The following is a 16,595-nucleotide window of genomic DNA, read 5'->3' on the forward strand; positions in this document are numbered from 1 at the left end:
AGCATTGGGTGGAGGTAGTTATCCCTGTGTGCTGCTCTTGGGGGTGGGGGAGATTTCTGTACTGTCAATTGTACTAGGGGATGTGTGTGTGATCTCTAGGAATCCAGGGAGCTTCTGCAATGCCAGCAAAGCTTGGAGAAGAGCCCTGCAGCCATGAATGCCATGTTGGAGAAGCTGCAGCAGCGTGTCAGTGACAGGGATGCTGCTCTAGAGGTGAGCACATATTGTATGTAATGTTTCAGCTGTCCCTGAGGCTCAGCCTTTGGCTTACCTTCAGCCCCAGGCTGACCCCAGGGGTGACCATATCTTCTGCATGCTCTTCATGGCTCATTCTTTGAGAGGAGTCCCCCTGGCAGGGCGAGCTGAAGTCTGTGGAATCCAACCTCCAGAGAGTGTTGGCTGCAGAGCCCCATCAGCCCATTCTGAATGATCCCCTCTGTCACACAGCGAGCAGTAGATGAGAAGTTCTGTGCCCTGGAGAAGAAGGAGCAGGAGCTGCAGCAGCTGCGCGTGTGCGTGCGGGAGCGCGGCAGTGACCTGGAGAGGCTGCGCAGTGTCCTCTGCAGCAACGAGGCCACCATCCACGTGAGTGCTGGGACCTGGGCCTGCACAGCCAGCCTGGCTGTGGGGATGTGGTGTTAAACACACCTCCCTGTCAATGCTCTGGGGACAGTGTCTGCAGCTGCTTGGCTTCCTCTGGCCTTGTGTGTGGGGCAGGTTCCTGGGGCACTCCTGTTTCTGGGCTGGGCGTAGAGGACACCTGGAGCAGATGGGTGACTAGATCTGTGTGACTCTGCTAGCAGTAGAGAGAGTATTTCCAGTTTTGCTTAATTCTGGATTAAGTTTCTATCCTTGAGCTGCTTCTGTTGTGGTACTCAGAGCCTGGAGAGCCTCCTGAAAGCCAAAACTCTGGAACTGGAGCAGGTCTCAGCAACCTGCCAAAACCTCCGCTGGCTCAAAGAGGAGATTGAGGCCAAATCTGGCAGCAGGCAGAAGGAGCAGGAGGGGATTATCCAACAGCTGCAGACCTGCCTGCATGACAGGAACAAGGAAGTGGAGGTAAGGCCTTAGTTTGGCTTCCTGAGCCTTCAGCCAGTTTGTCTGTAGGGAGAGTGATCCCAAACCAGAGGCTGCTGCCTGCCTCACCTGAAGCTGTGCTCAGCGTTTGGAGGCTGGCTGCTTCTGGCACTTGAACATGCCTGTGCCTGCTGACACTGCTCGCTTAGCTGCACCCAGGCTGGAGAGTCCCTGAACAACTTCCAGGCTCACACCTTTCCTCCCCCTTGCTCAGGAGCTTACTGCAACTCTGCTGTGCAAGCTGGGCCCCGGGCAGAGTGAGGTAGCAGAGGAGCTGTGCCTGCGCCTCCAGCACAAGGAGAAGATGCTGCAGGATCTCCTCAGTGACCGGAACCATCAAACCATGGAGCATGATGCTGAAATTCGGGAGCTGCTGCAGGCTCTGAGCACCAAGGAACAGCAGAGCAGAGTGAGTTTTGTGCAGTGCCACAGTAAGAGGCTGAGGTGGGTGGCACTGACTTTTGTTAAGCAAAGAGAAGCCCTGGAGTGGACTGAGAGAAATGGAGGAGTTTATTCCTCTGTACATGAGAGGCTGGTGATCAGAGATGGGAGGGCTGCACTGGAGTGGGTGTGAGGCGCCAGGAGCAGTGACTACCAGGCTGGTTTGCAGAGCACTTGTAGTCTCCAGTAACAGATAAATATTGAGATGGTTTCCCTTAGTCTCTAAGGAAAAAGAGAGGGACCAGAACCCTACCCCTGGTCATGGCCCTATCCCTTATTTCCCCCCCCAATCAGGTGGCTGCAGAGAAGATGGCTCAGGCTTTGGCTGAAAGGAGCCATGAGCTACAACTGCTGCGCCAGCACGTGTTGGGGAAGGACCCTGTTGGGACCCAGTCAGCTGGTGCCAGGCCATTGAAGCAGGACAAACAACCCATACAAGTAAGAATCATGCACTGTGTTTCTCTGCCTGTGGCCTTGGGGCTTCAGAAGGAGCTGATTGCCACAGAAAGAAATAGGAGAGAGAAGAGCAGCACAGACAATGATAGAAATGAAAGTGGGATTACTGAAAAGACTTCCTATAGGAGGAGAAGAAACCGAAGAGCAGGAATGCTGCCTGAATGTTCTGATCTTGATTTCACCAGCCTTTGTCACTCAGTGTCTCTTTTTGTTTTGATGGAGCAGTAATTTAATCCCTGGGGCATGTGAGAATATGAAAGATATCCACCCTTTGACCTTCTAGCATTGACCCACTCCTTCCTTGGGTTGGGCTGCCTTGCTGTATTGTAATCCCCTCCCTGACACTGTCACATTCTGGAGGGGACAAGAGAGCTAAATTTAGGTCCCACTAATTCTTGGCAGAGCCTGCTGGCTGTTTGCTGTCTCTTCCACAATTGGAGTTTGTATTTTTAAAGCAGCTTTGCTAAACCCCCCTTTGAGGCTGACCACAGCTCCAAGGCGGCATATGCCATGGCTCCTACTTGAGCAGCTGTTAATGGTTTATTGGTGAGCTGACATGTTGAATGTTTTTAAGCAGCTGTAAACAGGTTTCTATTCCCAGCTCTAGAGACTTCCAGGGATGTGTTTTCCTTCCTGCATCGTCTCTTTGGGCTACATCTGAGATAAAGATGAGTGTCAGCTGAAAGATGGTTTTGTGGCAATTGAGTGAAATCTTTAATCTTTACTGTGAAAACACTTGCTGCCGGCATCTTTCCAGTGCCAAATAAAACAAGGCCCTCTTCCCCACACGTACTATTTCTGGGTGCAATTCACTTGTTCCTGCTGCCTGGCTATATCCCTTTCATTGTTTTTTCACATTTTAGAGGTGTCAGCAGGACAGCCAGGAGCTTTGCTGCAGTCTTGGGGAAGCTGTGTGTTCCCCATGAAAATGCAAACCTGCAGACTTTTATGTTTTCAGGAGATAATGCAAAGAGCTTGTGGAGCTACAGCCATTGCTGGATCCCTGCAGGAAGACAGCAGCTGCAGGACAGAGGGAGGTGAGTGTGGGACAGCGTCTTCTGAGGTCCCCAGACAGAACCAGGGCTTTCTGCTGTGGGGGAAACGTGATTACATAAAACTGTGGAAGAGTAGAGAACTTTGAACAAGACAATTTTGAAATAAAGCTCTACTTCTCTTCTGGGTGATGCATGAGAATGGGGGTAAGGGAAAGAGAAGGGCTGCTGTTGGGTTTGAGGTGAGGTGTTTCTTCTCAAGATCTGATGCTGTCCACTGGAGAATTTTTTACTTGTTTCAGGCTGAGCTGAGACAAGTGTGTAACTGTTTTGGGTTTTGCCTTGGGACCAGGACACATGAACTTCGCCAGGGGCAGGACAGCAGGCCTGTGATATTGCTGTTGCTTTTGGCTGCTGTTGAAAGATCAAGTGAAGAAGAGCATTAACTGAGAAATAGCATGATAGGAAGCACAAGCATCAGGGCCTTGTCTTGCCAGAGAGGAATTGTGTGTGATCCTGGGGTCTGAACTGGCACACCGTGTTCCTGCAGTAACCAAGGTGTCTTTGCAGTTACAATGTCAGCAGCAGAACTGGAGAAGGATCTTGTCAATGCCAAAGAGGAGCTGGTGCTAATGGTGAAGAAGGAAAGGGAAAGCAGGGTGAGCTTGTTATGGAGCCTGTGCTGATCTCCTTTGCTTTTGGGAGACCTTAGTGCTGCCCCTCACTGGAAGTTTTGGACCCTACTCTTGTGAGGGTACCCCCAGTGAGAAATTGAGGGCAGCATCCTGCAGGGGGTGTTGGCTTTCAGAAGTGTCTGATGGGCTTCTCTTCCCTCTGCAGCGGGAGCTCACTGCTCTCCAGTCTGTCGTGGCCACACAGGAGGAGGAGCTGCAGGTGCAGGCCTCAGATATCGAGTCCTTGACCAGAACCATCCAGATGAAAGAGGACCTCATCAAGGTGAGATGCTGTGCTAGGCTGGGGGAGTTCCACCTGGGAAGACTGCAGAGGAGTGTCTTTGTCCTCTGTATCCTCAGAGCAGTGTGGCTGGCTAAACCAGATGCTATTGCTGCTGGTTTGCCTACAGCTCTCTGTGTTCCTTTGGCCTGAAGGCAAAGGTCCTAAACTCCCAGACTGTTCTTATTTGGTGTTTTGCTCTTTCTGTACTAAACACCCTCCTTCAAGTCCTTTAATGACAATGCACCCTTCTTGTGTCCCTTGGTTCTTACTGAGCACTCTGGTCTGTGCCTAATCCACTCTCGATGCTTTGGCATTTTTTACTTAGTAGACCTGGATCTTTCCAAACCATGGAAACTTCTGGCAGTTGCATTCCGGGGAGGCTTGTGAAGGCCCAGCTGTCTTTGCTACTGATCCCTTCCTCACTGAGCTCTCCTGCTGTTTGTTGCGTTTCAGGATCTGCAGATGCAGCTGGTGGATCCTGAAGAAATTCCAGCCATGGAAAAACTGACACAAGAAGTGCTGGTGCTTCGGGAGAAAGTGGCTGTAGCAGAGTCCCAAGGACAGGAGGCTACTGGAAACAGAAGGCAACAGGTAGTGTGCCAGTGGGGCAAGTGTGGGTGTGTTTGTATTTCTGCTGGCACTCACTTACGAGGCTTTGTTTTCAGCCTTTGGATAGGATGTGCTTGTTCTTGGAAGCTGGCAGTGTGTGGTTGTGGGCATACAGAGAAGATCAGCTTTCTTTAGTACTTGTCCAAAGAGCAGAAGCTCTTGGGAGTCCAGGGATGACATGGACCAACTTGGACACCAGCAAGAGAGGAAAGGGAACCCTCAGTTTGTCAGGGACAGCTAGATAACCTCGTTTGATTTCTGTCTGTGTTTAAGAGCTGCACCTTGTCTCTTCTCTCCAAGCAGTTGTTACTGATGCTGGAAGGGCTGGTGGCGGAGAGGAATCGGTTAAATGAGGCTCTCCAGGCAGAGAGGCAGCTCTATGGCAGCCTGGTGAAGTTTCACACACACCCAGACAGGTAAGTGAGGCTGCCTTGGCTCTGTGCTGCCCTGCTCTGCCAGGGCAGGCATGCCTGGTCCAGTGGGGCAATCCCTGAAGCAAGGATCATTCTGCAAGTCCTGAGAGTTTTCAGTGGGGGAAGAGGGAGTCTAGGCAAAGGATCAGCCAAATGCCTCTTTGAGAGTCCAAGTTTTAGGCTGCCTTTTTCCCTTGAAGAGGCTGCAACAGCCAGCTTTAATGGCTTCCTAAACTCGCCCAATTGCCATGGAATTTCCACCTCTGTTCCTTGGCTTATCTTTTCCCAACTCAGTTTCTCACCCACACTTGGCCACCTTTCAGAGACTGCTTCAAATTCTCAGCCAACTGTTGGGTTGATAAGGATCCCTCTAGGTGCTTATCCAGGCAGTTGCCTGTCCCCTGGTTTAATCCCCTGCCCTTCACAGGGCTGCAGCCTCTGGTATATTTGAGCTACCTGATAGCAAGGGAGCACATAAGTGGAGTGCTTGGGAAAGTACTGCAGAACAGCTGCGACTCCGAGGCCCCTACCACGGGCTGGGGCCTTTTTTGGGGGTGGCTGTGCTCGGGGAAGGTCGAGGTGAGGCAGGAGGTGGCTGAGCTGCCTGGGGAGCGCCGGCGCTGTGGCGGGGGCTGCTCTGGCTGCAGCCGGTCTAACCCTCTTCCCTCCTGTGCTGCGCCGCTCAGCGCTGCGAGAGACCACGCCCTGCAGGTGGAGCTGGAAGGGGTCCAGGAGCTCCGGGGACAGCTGGAAGAAGCTCTTGGAAGAAGCTTGGAGTGTTTGAGCAGGCTGGAGACACAGGGCGCCATAGGAGGTGGGGAACAGGAGCGTGTGAGAGTCCTACCCCAGCATGCCTTCTGAGCACTGGCGCTCGCCCGCCTGCCACGGAAACGGTTCACTAACCTGTCTCACTGACTGAGCTTTGGTACTTAGTGATGGTACGATAGAACTGGTGCAGGGCTTCTTTTTTTTGTTTTATTTTTGAGCTGCTTTGGAAACGGCGATCAGTGCAATCCACCTGTGTCTCGTGTATGTTCCCGTCTGACCCACCCTGGTGGCCACTGATGTATTTGCACATTCAGATCATTCCATTTTAGTTATTACCCTCTATCTCCCTTCTCTTCCCACCACCATGGGCCAAATAAAGATTCCCTATCTCTGAAGGAAACACCAGATGTTTTCTATCATCTCCCAAGTGCATGAGTGTGAGTTTTTGTGTTCCCTCACCATTTTTCTTACCCAGTGAACCCACCCCTTGGGTTGATGGTGGCTGGCCCAAAGGGAGACAGTGTATGTGGAAAAGTATGTTCCAGAGATGGAGAATTCAAGACCTGGGGACACTTGCCTGGGCCTTTTACACAAGACTTGAGTGTAGAACCAGCAATTCAGTTTATGCTTAAACCAAATCCTACTCCAGGGTTGATGGTTTTACTGACTGGCATTTTTTCCCTAATTTTAAATTGTTTCAACCTAACTTGTGAGTGCCTTCATGGGAGTTTCCTCTTCTTTTTGACAGATGGTTTGCGGGGACTGAGACCTGTCTCTGCTCTCAGGGTCTGGGCTGGGTCTGCTCCCTTACTTGTATGGGTACATATCCCTTACATGCTGCACGTGCCCCTTGGGCCATGGACAGGACCCTGTTTCTGAGATGCTGGGTCTGTCCCCCTCTGCACCACTGCATACCTTTTCCAGGCCCTCTTCCACCTTCTCTGGGAATGAGGGAGCTCGTGTGAAAGCTGAAAAACACTAGGAACAACACTCCAATGACCAGGGCTTCCCATGTACAGTGGGCTGTGGATTTGCTGTCTTGTACTCAATCACTTCTCAAAATGGCAGGAGCAAATTTTGCATCTCTGAGCATCTGTTTGTGCTTGCTGGGGAGGCTGAGCTAGGGGCAGGTGGAGCAGAAGAGCTCTGTGGTGCTGGGCTGCACACCTGGACCTGAGACTGCTCTTCTGCATGGCTCCCTGCAACTGCTTCAGCTGGCACCGCCTGTGCCGTGCCTTGTGCTGCCCTGAGGGCTTCTCCTCCCTGCGCCCCGCGGGTGGGAGGCAGCAGAGCTCCCCTTTGCACGCAGCAGGTCAGCACTGCCCCTCTGCTGTGGCTGCAGCAGTTCCCCTGTGGCTTGAAGGGACACAACCAGGAGCTGCTGGGCAGCTCTGGACTTTGTTAGCTTTTCCTTTCTTGTGTTTCATCTCATTCCCTTCTTCTCACTTCTCCATGTAGCACCATCTTCTCTTCATCCTTTTGCTTCTCACTTTGTAGAAGCCTTTGTGTCCCTGTTCTTACCTTTCCATTTTCTCTCTGCCATCCTGGCACTGATGCCCAGCTGGCTCCTGGTCCCTTGGGTACCATGGAGCCCAGGACCCAGCCCAGACTCATTGGCATGGCCTGAGAGGAGTCTTGGCTGGTGCATCTCCCTTCTCCACCTGTGTCTGTTTTGCTGTAGATGTGTCTCTGTTAGCATCACTGCTGTGAAGTGCCCCTTAGGGGCAGTGTTACCCTAGGCTCAGCTGCCCCAGCTTTTCTGGCCTGTTCTTTAAGGCCTCTGCTTATCCCTGATGGTCCTGAGCATTCCTTGCCTGAGCTCACGCTCTGTCCAGCTGTGCAGTGCTTTGTGCTGTCTCGTAGCTCTTTGTGGACTCTGAACTTCCCCAAGCACCTTGCTTCTTGTCCCTTGCTCCCAGCAGTGTGAAAGCTCCTGTGCTCCTGGGCCGGGTACAATTTGCACGCATGTAACTAATTCTCTGTGCCTTCAGGCTGGGCTGAAAGCAGGAGGAGTCTGTGGAAAAGTAGAGCTGTGGCTGCTCCTCTTGTCTCCTGTGCTGGTGGCACACACAGAGCCGAGCAGCCTGGTGTGCTCCTGCTGTGGTGGGGGGTTCAGGCACGCAGTGACCACCAGCCTGGGCACAGCTGCCCTCTGTGCACACATCTCTGCTCCTCAGCCGCTTCCCTGTTCTGCCTCTTGGTTTTAGTTGGTTTTGGGGTCTGTTTTCCGTGAGAATTGCTCTCCTTTTTACTCCTCAGCCCCGGAGCACTGGGAGCTGTGCGGAGCTGTGGGCAGTGGTGAGAAGTGGGATGCTGTGTCCTGGCACAGGAGCTGTTTCTCCCATGTTCCCAGAGCAGCTGTGTGTCACCCCGCTGTGGTGCCTCACCCACCTTGAGAGCCTTGTGGCCCTCAGCTCCCAGCAAAGTCTGCATGCCCTCACCCTTCGGGCCCCGCAGGCACTGCTGTCACTTTGGCTGCTTCAGAAACCAGCAGGTTCTGTCCCTGGGGCTGTGCTTTGTGCTCCTGTGCCACCTCCAGGAGCTGCCTCCCTGCGCTGCTGCTGTCGCTGAGCGATTCCATTCACAAGGAACAGCATTTCTCCTTGTGTGACAGTGATGGCTGGCCTTGCTCCCCGGGGCAGTGATGGCTCTGTGCTCCCTGGGACACGGCTGCTCCCGTGGACGGGCTCCACCCTGCACGGTGATGTCTACCGTGAGGTGCCCCATGTTTTTGCAGTCTCGTGGCACATGTGGGTCTCGTGGGTGTGTCCCCATCTATGAGCACAGTGCAAATGCCCGCCCTGCTGCAAGGTGTGCTCCTGGCTGGTCCTTGGCCGTTCTTCCTGCGACCCAGATGCATCCCTGCTGGCTTCCCCTTCAGCAGTGATGCTTGGCATCTTTCCTGGCAGCATCTCTCTGTGTTCCCCTGCTCTGTGTTCTGCCTTGCCTGGCAGTTCCAGTGTCAATGGTGATGGATTTGGCCGCAGGCAAAGCAGTTACCTCTCCTTTGGTGCACAGGCAGCTGTGCAGTCTGGCCCTTCACAGCCCTGGGGATACTCTTGGGCCCTGTCTAAGCTTCTGTCCCCCTGGGGAGAGGAGAGACTGGGGATACAGCCATCTCCCAGCTGCAGACAAGGTGTTTGGCACCAAAGGAACAGGAACAGAGCTTTGTGCAAGCACAAAAGCATGACCCCAGCTCCACCCAAGCTCCCCACGCAGATGTAGGGATACAAGTGTCCCTTTAGCTCTGCAAAGCCAGGGCTTGCAGGGAGCCCAGGCCATGCCTGACAGCACGGCTTGGGCTCTGTGGGGAGGGTGGCTGCTCCTGAGCTGCCCCTGCCTGGGCAGGTGATGGTGGGGTGTGCACCCCAATCCTCCCACCAGCTTGGGGCAGTCCAGTGCCAAGCTAGTGCTGCTGCTGCCAGCTGTGGCTTGTGAAGCGGCTGCAGGGCGGGTGGTGCGTGTGCCTGTCAGGGCAGCGAGCAAAGGCATGGATGGGGCAGGAGCCATTGCTGTGCTCCCATCCCCGGGGCTGTCCCCTCCCTCAGTGATGGCCCAGCACGGGGTCCAGTGTGCAGGGAGGGGGTGGCAGCACCCAGGGAGAGCTCGGTCTAGCCGGGAGTATCCCAGCACCAGGTGCGTGTGAGAGCAGACACCTGCCCTGGGGCTGCCCGCAGTGACCATGGGGACCAGCAGGGAGAGGGGACAGAGGCAGTGCTGCTGCTCTGAGCGCCTTGTGTGCTGTGCTGTCCCCTAGGTCAGGCCGCAGGTCCGCACAGCGATGCCAGCACCAACTTCACCGACAGCATGAAGGAGGAGGCAGCCCGTGGCTTGGCAGCCCAGCAGGTGAGTCGGCGCAGCGCCGCGCCGGGAGCAGGGGTGGCGGAGCTGGGCATTGCGCCACCGCCAAGCTGCGTCCTTGGGAAACGTCCCTGTCCTTGGGAAACGTCCCTGGCACCCTCTGGCTTTGTGCCTCCAGAGCAAGCCCCGGGCCCGCAGGGAAAACGGGGGCACCGAACGGAGCACGGCGGGCACGGAGCGCGAACGGGAGCTGCGGGCCGAGCGGGAGCTGCGGGAGCTGAAGGCGCAGCTGGAGGAAGCTGGATTCTCCTCTGTCTCCCACATCAGGCAAGAGCTCCGGGGTGGCAGTGGCCGCAGGGGGCACCCCGCATCCTCTGCCTGTCCTTTACTGTGCCTTGTGCCCCCAGGAAGGCGATGCTGAGCCTGTGCCTGGAAAACGCGGAGCTGAAAGAGCGGATGGGTGAAGCCACATCGCTGCTGGAGAGCGCGGAGCAGGAGGAGCCCGGGCTGGGCAGCCCTCTGGCCCCTGAGCCCCGGAGGCTGCCGCGGAAGAGCCGCGGGTCCCTTGGGGACCGCTCGGCCGGAGGCAGCGGGGATGGCCAAGGGCTCCCAGCAGAGAGGGGCACCGTGCCCGCCAAACGCCCGGCGCTGGAGACTCGAGCCCAGGATGACATGCCCAAGAGACCCTGCCCTGGCAGCCCGGGTGGAGGGGACGGGAGCCATGTAAGTGCACAGGGAGCCAGGACGGAGATGAAAACAGAGGTGGGGATGAGGGTGGAAATGGGGAGCTGACAGCCCATCTTCCCTCCGGCAGGTGGAGGGCTCGATTCCCGGCGGGGGCTGGCCAGGGCTGGGCGCAGAGCTGCGCTCCCAGGTGGCACAGGGCCAAAGGCAGTGCCAGGAGCTGCAGGACAAGCTTGCTGCCTCCGAGGCCACAGTGCGGGCACAAGCTGAGCAGCTGGAGAAATACCACGTCCTGCTCCGTGAGTTAAAAGCCAGGGTGGGGTGGGGGTGTGTTGTGAGCTCTGTGCACCGTGCTGTGCACGGGGCAGGGGTGGTGAATCCTGCCCGGGTGGCCCCGAGCTGATGGTGCTGCCCAGCAGGTGAACCTCAGACACAGCAGCTCAGCAAGCAAGTGCAGGTGGACTTCCAGGACCTGGGCTATGAGACCTGTGGGCGCAGTGAGACCGAGGCTGACCGTGACGAGACCACCAGCCCTGGTAAGGAGGGCCAGGGTTCCAGGGATCCCTGTGCTCTGCCCCCCTGGTGTAGAGAAGCGACACACTGTGCTCTCTGCAGAGTGCGAGGAGCCAGATGTGTTCAGTGAGACCAGCCTGGGTGAGGAGCTGGGGTCCCTGTGCCAGCCAGGGATGTCCAGAGTGGGCAAAACTGCCCGGAAACCCGTGGCCCTGGAAGATGTGGAGGCCCTGCACCAGCATATCCAGGACCTCAAGGCCCAGCTGCTCAATGCCAACAAGGTGATCCAGAGCCTGCAGCGCCGTGCCCGCTCCATCTCTGTCACCAGTGGCTACACCTCGGGTGCTGAGCGGCCCCTGCCGGCTCCCAAGGTCCTCGCGTCCCCAGCCCACAGCCTGACGGACGAGGACGAGGGCTGGCAGTCGGATGGGCACGGCACGCTGTGCCCACCCGCCCTGCGGGCACACCGCGACCTGCAGAGCCTGGTGCACCGCGTCGCCCTGCTGGAGGCACAGCTGCCCCTGGCCAAGCATGGAGCCACCTTGCCCAAGGAGCTGCACTCTGCCACTTGGCCAGGGTATGGTCCTGGGGGCTGGGAGCAGATGGAGAGATACAGGGATTTCCAGGAGTTGCCCGAGGCTGGTGGCTCTTTGTTGCATGGTTTCCCTGCAGGCAGGTTCCTGGGGTGTTTGTGCGGTGGGGCAGAGTCCCAGCAGCGGATGATGCACAGGCTCCCTGCACAGCACTTCATACCTGCTATGTTCTCAGTCTGGCTGCCCTGTGAACGCCCTGCTTGCCCATCTCTCCTAGGAAATACAACTCTTTGATCCAGGCACAGGCTCGGGAGCTCTCCCACTTGCGGCAGATGCTGCGGGAGGGCCGTGGGGTGAGCCGCAGCCTGGCCCACCACCTGCGGGACGCCCTGCGCTCCTTCGAGGACCTCCTTCGGGGCACTGACATCGACTACTACCTGGGCCAGGGCTTTCGGGAGCAGCTGGCCCAGGGCAGGAACCTGGCTGAGAGGCTCAGCGACAAGCTGGGCATCAGTAAGCACCTCTAGGGGGGTCATGGGGCTGGATGTCACAGGTGTGCGATGGGTCAGGAGGGGATGCTCTGATGGGTGAAGAGCAGGAGATACTCTCACATCATGTGCCATGTGGGATACCTGTATCCATTTGTCCTGTCCTGCTATGGCTCTGTGTAGGACCAGGTGTCTGGGGGCACGGAGGCACTGACTGGCTCTTCTCTGGCTTGCTCTTTCAGGAGATCAACAAGACAGGGAGGATAAAACCAGTCACGAACTCCTGGCACAGAGGTACCTGTTACCAAGGAGGGGTTTGTGGGACATGTTTGGCACAGGAATCTTGAGGTCTATCACTGCTCTTGGGGTGGGGGCCCAGGGTGGCCTTGGGGTCTCTGCCTCAGGTGGATATCATGGGGCTGCCTCTGCTCTGGGGATGGCAAGGCCCATGGGCACTCCATATTTCTGAGCAGCCTTGCATCACTAGTGGGAGATGGATGTGGGGCACCATGTAGGAAAGAGCTGTGGGATGGAGGTCAGACCTGGTGATGGGCCACCTCTGCAGGCTCAGCAGGAAGCTCCAGGAGAAGGAGAAGGTGATTGAGAGCCTGGAGGTGAAGCTGCAGGAGCGCTCTGAGTCCCCAGGTAGCAGCTGCCCGCCCTCGGAGTCATCCCACTCTGCCAGCAGCTCATCCTTCACCTCCGAGGGGCTGGAGCCCTGCTCCGATGGGGATGCGGCCAGCGAGTACAGCCAGTGCCAGGAGGAGCCCGCCCAACATGCAGGTACTGCAGGCTGACCAGGAGCCACAACTGCAGTGCCTCTGGTCACAGGGACTTGGCTTCTCAGGGTGTGCCATGGTCCCCAGAGCACCAGGGAGAAGGGGTCTCTGCCAGGCTGAGTCAGAGCCACTGTGACACCTCTCTCCATCTCCCTCCTGTCTCTAGGCCTTCACTTTGACTCCTTGTCCAAACCCGTTAGTGCCCCCCTGCCTGCCCTGGCCCCCGGGCTGTCCCCCTTCCTCCCTGCTGGGCCCCCTCCTCCTGCAGCCCCGCCACTCCTGGGCTGCTGTGGGAATTCTGTCTGCTCCCTGGCTGAGGCACAGCAGGAACTGCAGGTGCTCCGGAGACAACTGGGAGAAAGTGAGCACACTGCCTCTTGGCTTGGGTTTGGTCCTGCCTGCCCTGCATGCTGTGCTGTGACATATCATCCCCCACCCTCTCTCACCTGCATGTCCTGCCCTTGATCTTCTCCTTCTCGGGGCTATGGCTTTGAGGTTGGATCCCACTGCTCTGGCTGGGGAACATGTGGCTTTCATGTAGAGAGGACCTGGTGGGTTGGAGGGACCCATCCAGAGACAGCATTAGCCCTAGATGTAGACACTGGCATATTCTGGGTCTTCTAGGAAAAGGCTGATTTGGTAAGGTGCTGTGTAGGAGTGGGGCTGAGACCCTCCACCTTGTGTCATGTAGTCATCAAATCCTGGGAGAGCCCCTGCTCCTCAGGGGGAATAGGCTTGACTGGGACAGGAGGTCAGTGATAGGGGACACTGGATTGCACTGTTGAGCAGAGCAAGAAGGGGTGAAAAAGCAGATGGAGGGAGTGTGTTGCCCCATTCTTCCTACCTGCTCATTGTCCTCCTCCAGGTGTGACACTGCCCATGGCACCAGCAAAGCCCACAGTCCCGCTGGGCCCCTTTGGAGAGGGCAGCAAAGCCCCAGCATCGTTCTGCCAACACGGAGCCCTGCAGGGCCCGGCCGAGCTCCCCGGAGCCGCCGACACCCGCACCCTCTGGGACATGCCCCTTCCCCCCCAGCCGCTCTGCGGGGCCCTGCCAGCAGGGCACCTCTCTGGCCAGAAGCTGACAGGTATGGTCCATGCTGGAGGGCACAGGGGCATCCATCCCACCTGCCTGTGGGGCACCACGACAGCTGTGGGACAGAGCTCTGCTATGGAGAGAGGCAGGCGCAGCCTTTCCTGCGCTGAGCTGTGTCCCCGGCTGTGGCAGGGGCAGACCTGCTGGAGGAACACCTGCTGGAGATCCGCAGCCTGCGCCAGCGCCTGGAGGAGTCCATCTGCACCAACGACCGGCTCCGGGAGCAGCTGGAGCGCCGCCTGGCCTCCACGGGCAAGGCCAGCGGTACGGGGAGCACGGTGTAGGGGCCAGGCCTCTGCACATCCCTCTGCTCACCCCGAGCACAGCCGGGCACTGGGGAGAGACTCAGCACTGTCCCCTTGTCATGGCACAATGCCAGCGCCCCATGAAAATACAACCTACCAATCAAATGCTGTGAAATGTGATCAAGAACAGAGCAAAGCAGGCCAAATTTAATAACAAAGGAAAAACTTTATTACAATACTACTACTACTACTATAAAAGGAAAAGAAAGGAAAAAAAAAACAAAAACCCACACAAAATTTGAAATGAAAACCTTCCAAAACATTCCTCCTCCCACCACCCAACTCCACCAAACCACAGCGAGACCCATTTGGATCCTTAATCAAGTTTTCACCCTTCAATATAATCTACTGAGTCCATCGGGGAAGAGAGGAGTCCCCCTTGCACCACAGACCCCCAGGAAACACAACCGCCACCTCTTGTGTTTCCATGTCACACGTGGCACTGCCCAGACACACCGGCCAGTGTGACACTCTCCTCTCCATGTCACAGTGCTCTCACCACCGTGCATGGACAGAGACTGCTTATAGGGCAATTCCGCTTTTAACCCCTCTGTGTTCTCAGAGGCGTGTCCACCTTCAATTGGTCACCCCAAGTGTTAGTATCCAAACCTGACCCCTGACTGTGACCTCTTCCTTCCAAAAAAAAATTCTCTTCCCATGTCAAACCATGACACCCCTCCACAGGACTGCCCAGTGATGTCTATGGCCAGCCACCGGAGCTGGGGCTGCAGCTGAGCAGGGAGAACCAGGCTCTGCATGAGGAAAACCAGACCCTGCGGCTCCAACGTGACCACCTCTCCCAAGGTAGGGCTGGGCTGGCATCCTGGGGCTGAGTCCCAGAGGGCACTGGCTGAGCGGGGTGGTGGTGACACCTCTGTGCTCTCTGTCCCCAGAGCTGGCACGGGTGCAGGAGGCACTCATGGCTGCCTGCTCCCGGGCACGGGAGGCTGAAGCAGAGCTGGGCCAGAGGCGCGGGAAGCAGCGGAAGCTGACGGAGGAGCTCTCCGAGTGCCAAGAGAGTGTCCGGCAGCTCCGGGACGAGCGGCGCTCTCTGCAGGAGGACAACAACAGGTAAGGTTAGGGCTGTGGTAGCCTTGGGGCCACAGGACTGGGAGGGATAGCTGGCACCCATGTGTCACCTCTGCAGGCTGCAGCACTCAGTGACACTCCTGCAGCAGCAGAGTGAGGAGCAGCGTCTGCTCCTGCAGACCCTACGTGCGGAGCTGCACGTCTACGAGAGCCTCCCTGGCCCCTCTGCTGAGACACGAGCAGGTATGGGACCCATGCACGGCATCCCTGCCCCACTCCTGCCCTTGGGGCGCCTGGCCTCTCTGCAACCCTTGGGTGGTCCCAGACACTCCTCTGGGGCAGCAGGTGGCACACAGTGGCCCTGCCGGCAGGACCCCAGCAGCCCCAGGCACGAAGGCACATCTGTGTAGGGGCTCAGATGTTTCTTGTTCCAGGCTGCTTCCCATCTCCTCCAGTGCGCGATGTGGGCACTAACGCAGCAGCTCCCCTTCTCTCCACGCTGCCCTCCGGCATGTCGGTGCTCCGACGGATGGACGGTGGGTTCTGCGGAACTCGTGGCAGCACCCTTCTGAGCAAGACTGCAGAGCTCAGAGCAGAGTCAAGTGCCCGGGATGGGACAGGGTGGGTCACAAGGGGAGCGGGCAGTGGTCCTCACCTAACCCACCTTGCTACACAGAGCCTCGTGGGGCAGACGCGCTGCTGAGGAAGAGCGAGGGGCTGACGGGGGCTCACGTTGTTGGCCGTCTGGACACGTACCGAGCCCTGGAGCAGCACATCGTGGAGGGAAAGGCCTTGGCCCGGGAGCTGATGTGTCTCACACGCCCAGCACTCGGGCTGCCCAAGTGCCCGCTCCCGGGAAAGGAGGTAAAGCGTGGGCAGGACGGGGGGCCAGACCCTCAGCGCACCGTGCATTACGGGGCTCCCGAGCCCAGAACCGGCCCCGAGGGCTGCAGGGGCAGCTGGAGGCAGGGAGCCTCCAGCCCAGAGCACGGCCACTCCCCGGGTGCAGCGGGATGGGGGTGCCCCAGCAGCACCCGCTCCCGCACCCTTCTCCCACAGGCCCTGGGACGCACAGGCACGGGGCAGGGGCATCTGTGGGGCAGCGCCAGCACCCTGCACAGCATCCTGCAGGAGTGCGTGTCTCTCCTCACTGCCTTCTGGAGCACTGTGCTGCCCGTGAGCCCTGCCCAGCAGCAGGGCAAGGTGAGCAGGGGCTGGGGGCCGGCAGGGCACTGGGCTGGGTGCTCGCTGCTCATCACCCCCCTCTGTCCCAGGAGCGGGTGCTCCAGGGCGAGATCACGGCGCTGCGGGCCCGGCTCTCCGAGAGGGAGGACGCTCTGCAGAGCACGGCCAGGCGGCTGCACAGCACAGCCCAGCTCAAGGACAGCATGGAGCAGTTCATTGTCAGCCAGTGTACGTGCTCCGCTGGCACAGCCAAGCTGGCCTGCTCCCCATGGGCCCGATGTGGTGCCGCAGCACAGGGACCTCACTGACCCCATCTCTCTCTCCTGCAGTGACCAGGACCCACAGTGTTCTGCGCAAGGCCAGGACAAACCTGGAGGTGAGTTTGCCTTGATGGCCAGGGTGGGTGTCCAGGTCCTGATGCCCTGGGGATGGACACGGATGGCACACACCCTGTGGCTGTCGTGGAGTGC

The 16,595-nt window shown here is 57.8% G+C and overlaps 1 protein-coding gene across 9 annotated transcripts in view; it reads left to right on the forward strand.

The window, feature by feature from the left end:
• The window catches only part of PDE4DIP (phosphodiesterase 4D interacting protein), a 36,625-nt gene that overhangs the window by 19,325 nt on the left and 705 nt on the right, over positions 1–16,595 (forward strand). For 3 of the 9 annotated variants that reach the window (XM_041717945.2, XM_072932878.1, XM_030279744.4), the window contains 30 exons: positions 100–213; positions 448–585; positions 880–1,059; positions 1,292–1,486; positions 1,813–1,956; positions 2,933–3,011; positions 3,537–3,625; positions 3,807–3,923; positions 4,377–4,514; positions 4,833–4,948; positions 5,632–5,759; positions 9,471–9,559; positions 9,693–9,841; positions 9,922–10,237; positions 10,329–10,497; positions 10,618–10,734; positions 10,814–11,288; positions 11,522–11,757; positions 11,975–12,026; positions 12,298–12,515; positions 12,678–12,872; positions 13,377–13,598; positions 13,739–13,870; positions 14,596–14,715; positions 14,805–14,982; positions 15,059–15,183; positions 15,375–15,476; positions 15,617–16,143; positions 16,215–16,353; positions 16,455–16,501. In XM_041717945.2, coding sequence (XP_041573879.2) covers positions 100–213; positions 448–585; positions 880–1,059; positions 1,292–1,486; positions 1,813–1,956; positions 2,933–3,011; positions 3,537–3,625; positions 3,807–3,923; positions 4,377–4,514; positions 4,833–4,948; positions 5,632–5,759; positions 9,471–9,559; positions 9,693–9,841; positions 9,922–10,237; positions 10,329–10,497; positions 10,618–10,734; positions 10,814–11,288; positions 11,522–11,757; positions 11,975–12,026; positions 12,298–12,515; positions 12,678–12,872; positions 13,377–13,598; positions 13,739–13,870; positions 14,596–14,715; positions 14,805–14,982; positions 15,059–15,183; positions 15,375–15,476; positions 15,617–16,143; positions 16,215–16,353; positions 16,455–16,501 — 5,046 coding nt within the window. The remainder of the gene's footprint in view (positions 1–99; positions 214–447; positions 586–879; positions 1,060–1,291; positions 1,487–1,812; positions 1,957–2,932; positions 3,012–3,536; positions 3,626–3,806; positions 3,924–4,376; positions 4,515–4,832; positions 4,949–5,631; positions 5,760–9,470; positions 9,560–9,692; positions 9,842–9,921; positions 10,238–10,328; positions 10,498–10,617; positions 10,735–10,813; positions 11,289–11,521; positions 11,758–11,974; positions 12,027–12,297; positions 12,516–12,677; positions 12,873–13,376; positions 13,599–13,738; positions 13,871–14,595; positions 14,716–14,804; positions 14,983–15,058; positions 15,184–15,374; positions 15,477–15,616; positions 16,144–16,214; positions 16,354–16,454; positions 16,502–16,595) is intronic. The other 6 variants (XM_030279755.4, XM_041717942.2, XM_030279749.4 and 3 more) reach the window with 5 other exon arrangements.

Source organism: Taeniopygia guttata, chromosome 8 (assembly GCF_048771995.1).
Source record: "Taeniopygia guttata chromosome 8, bTaeGut7.mat, whole genome shotgun sequence".
In the NCBI taxonomy this organism is placed as follows: domain Eukaryota; kingdom Metazoa; phylum Chordata; class Aves; order Passeriformes; family Estrildidae; genus Taeniopygia; species Taeniopygia guttata.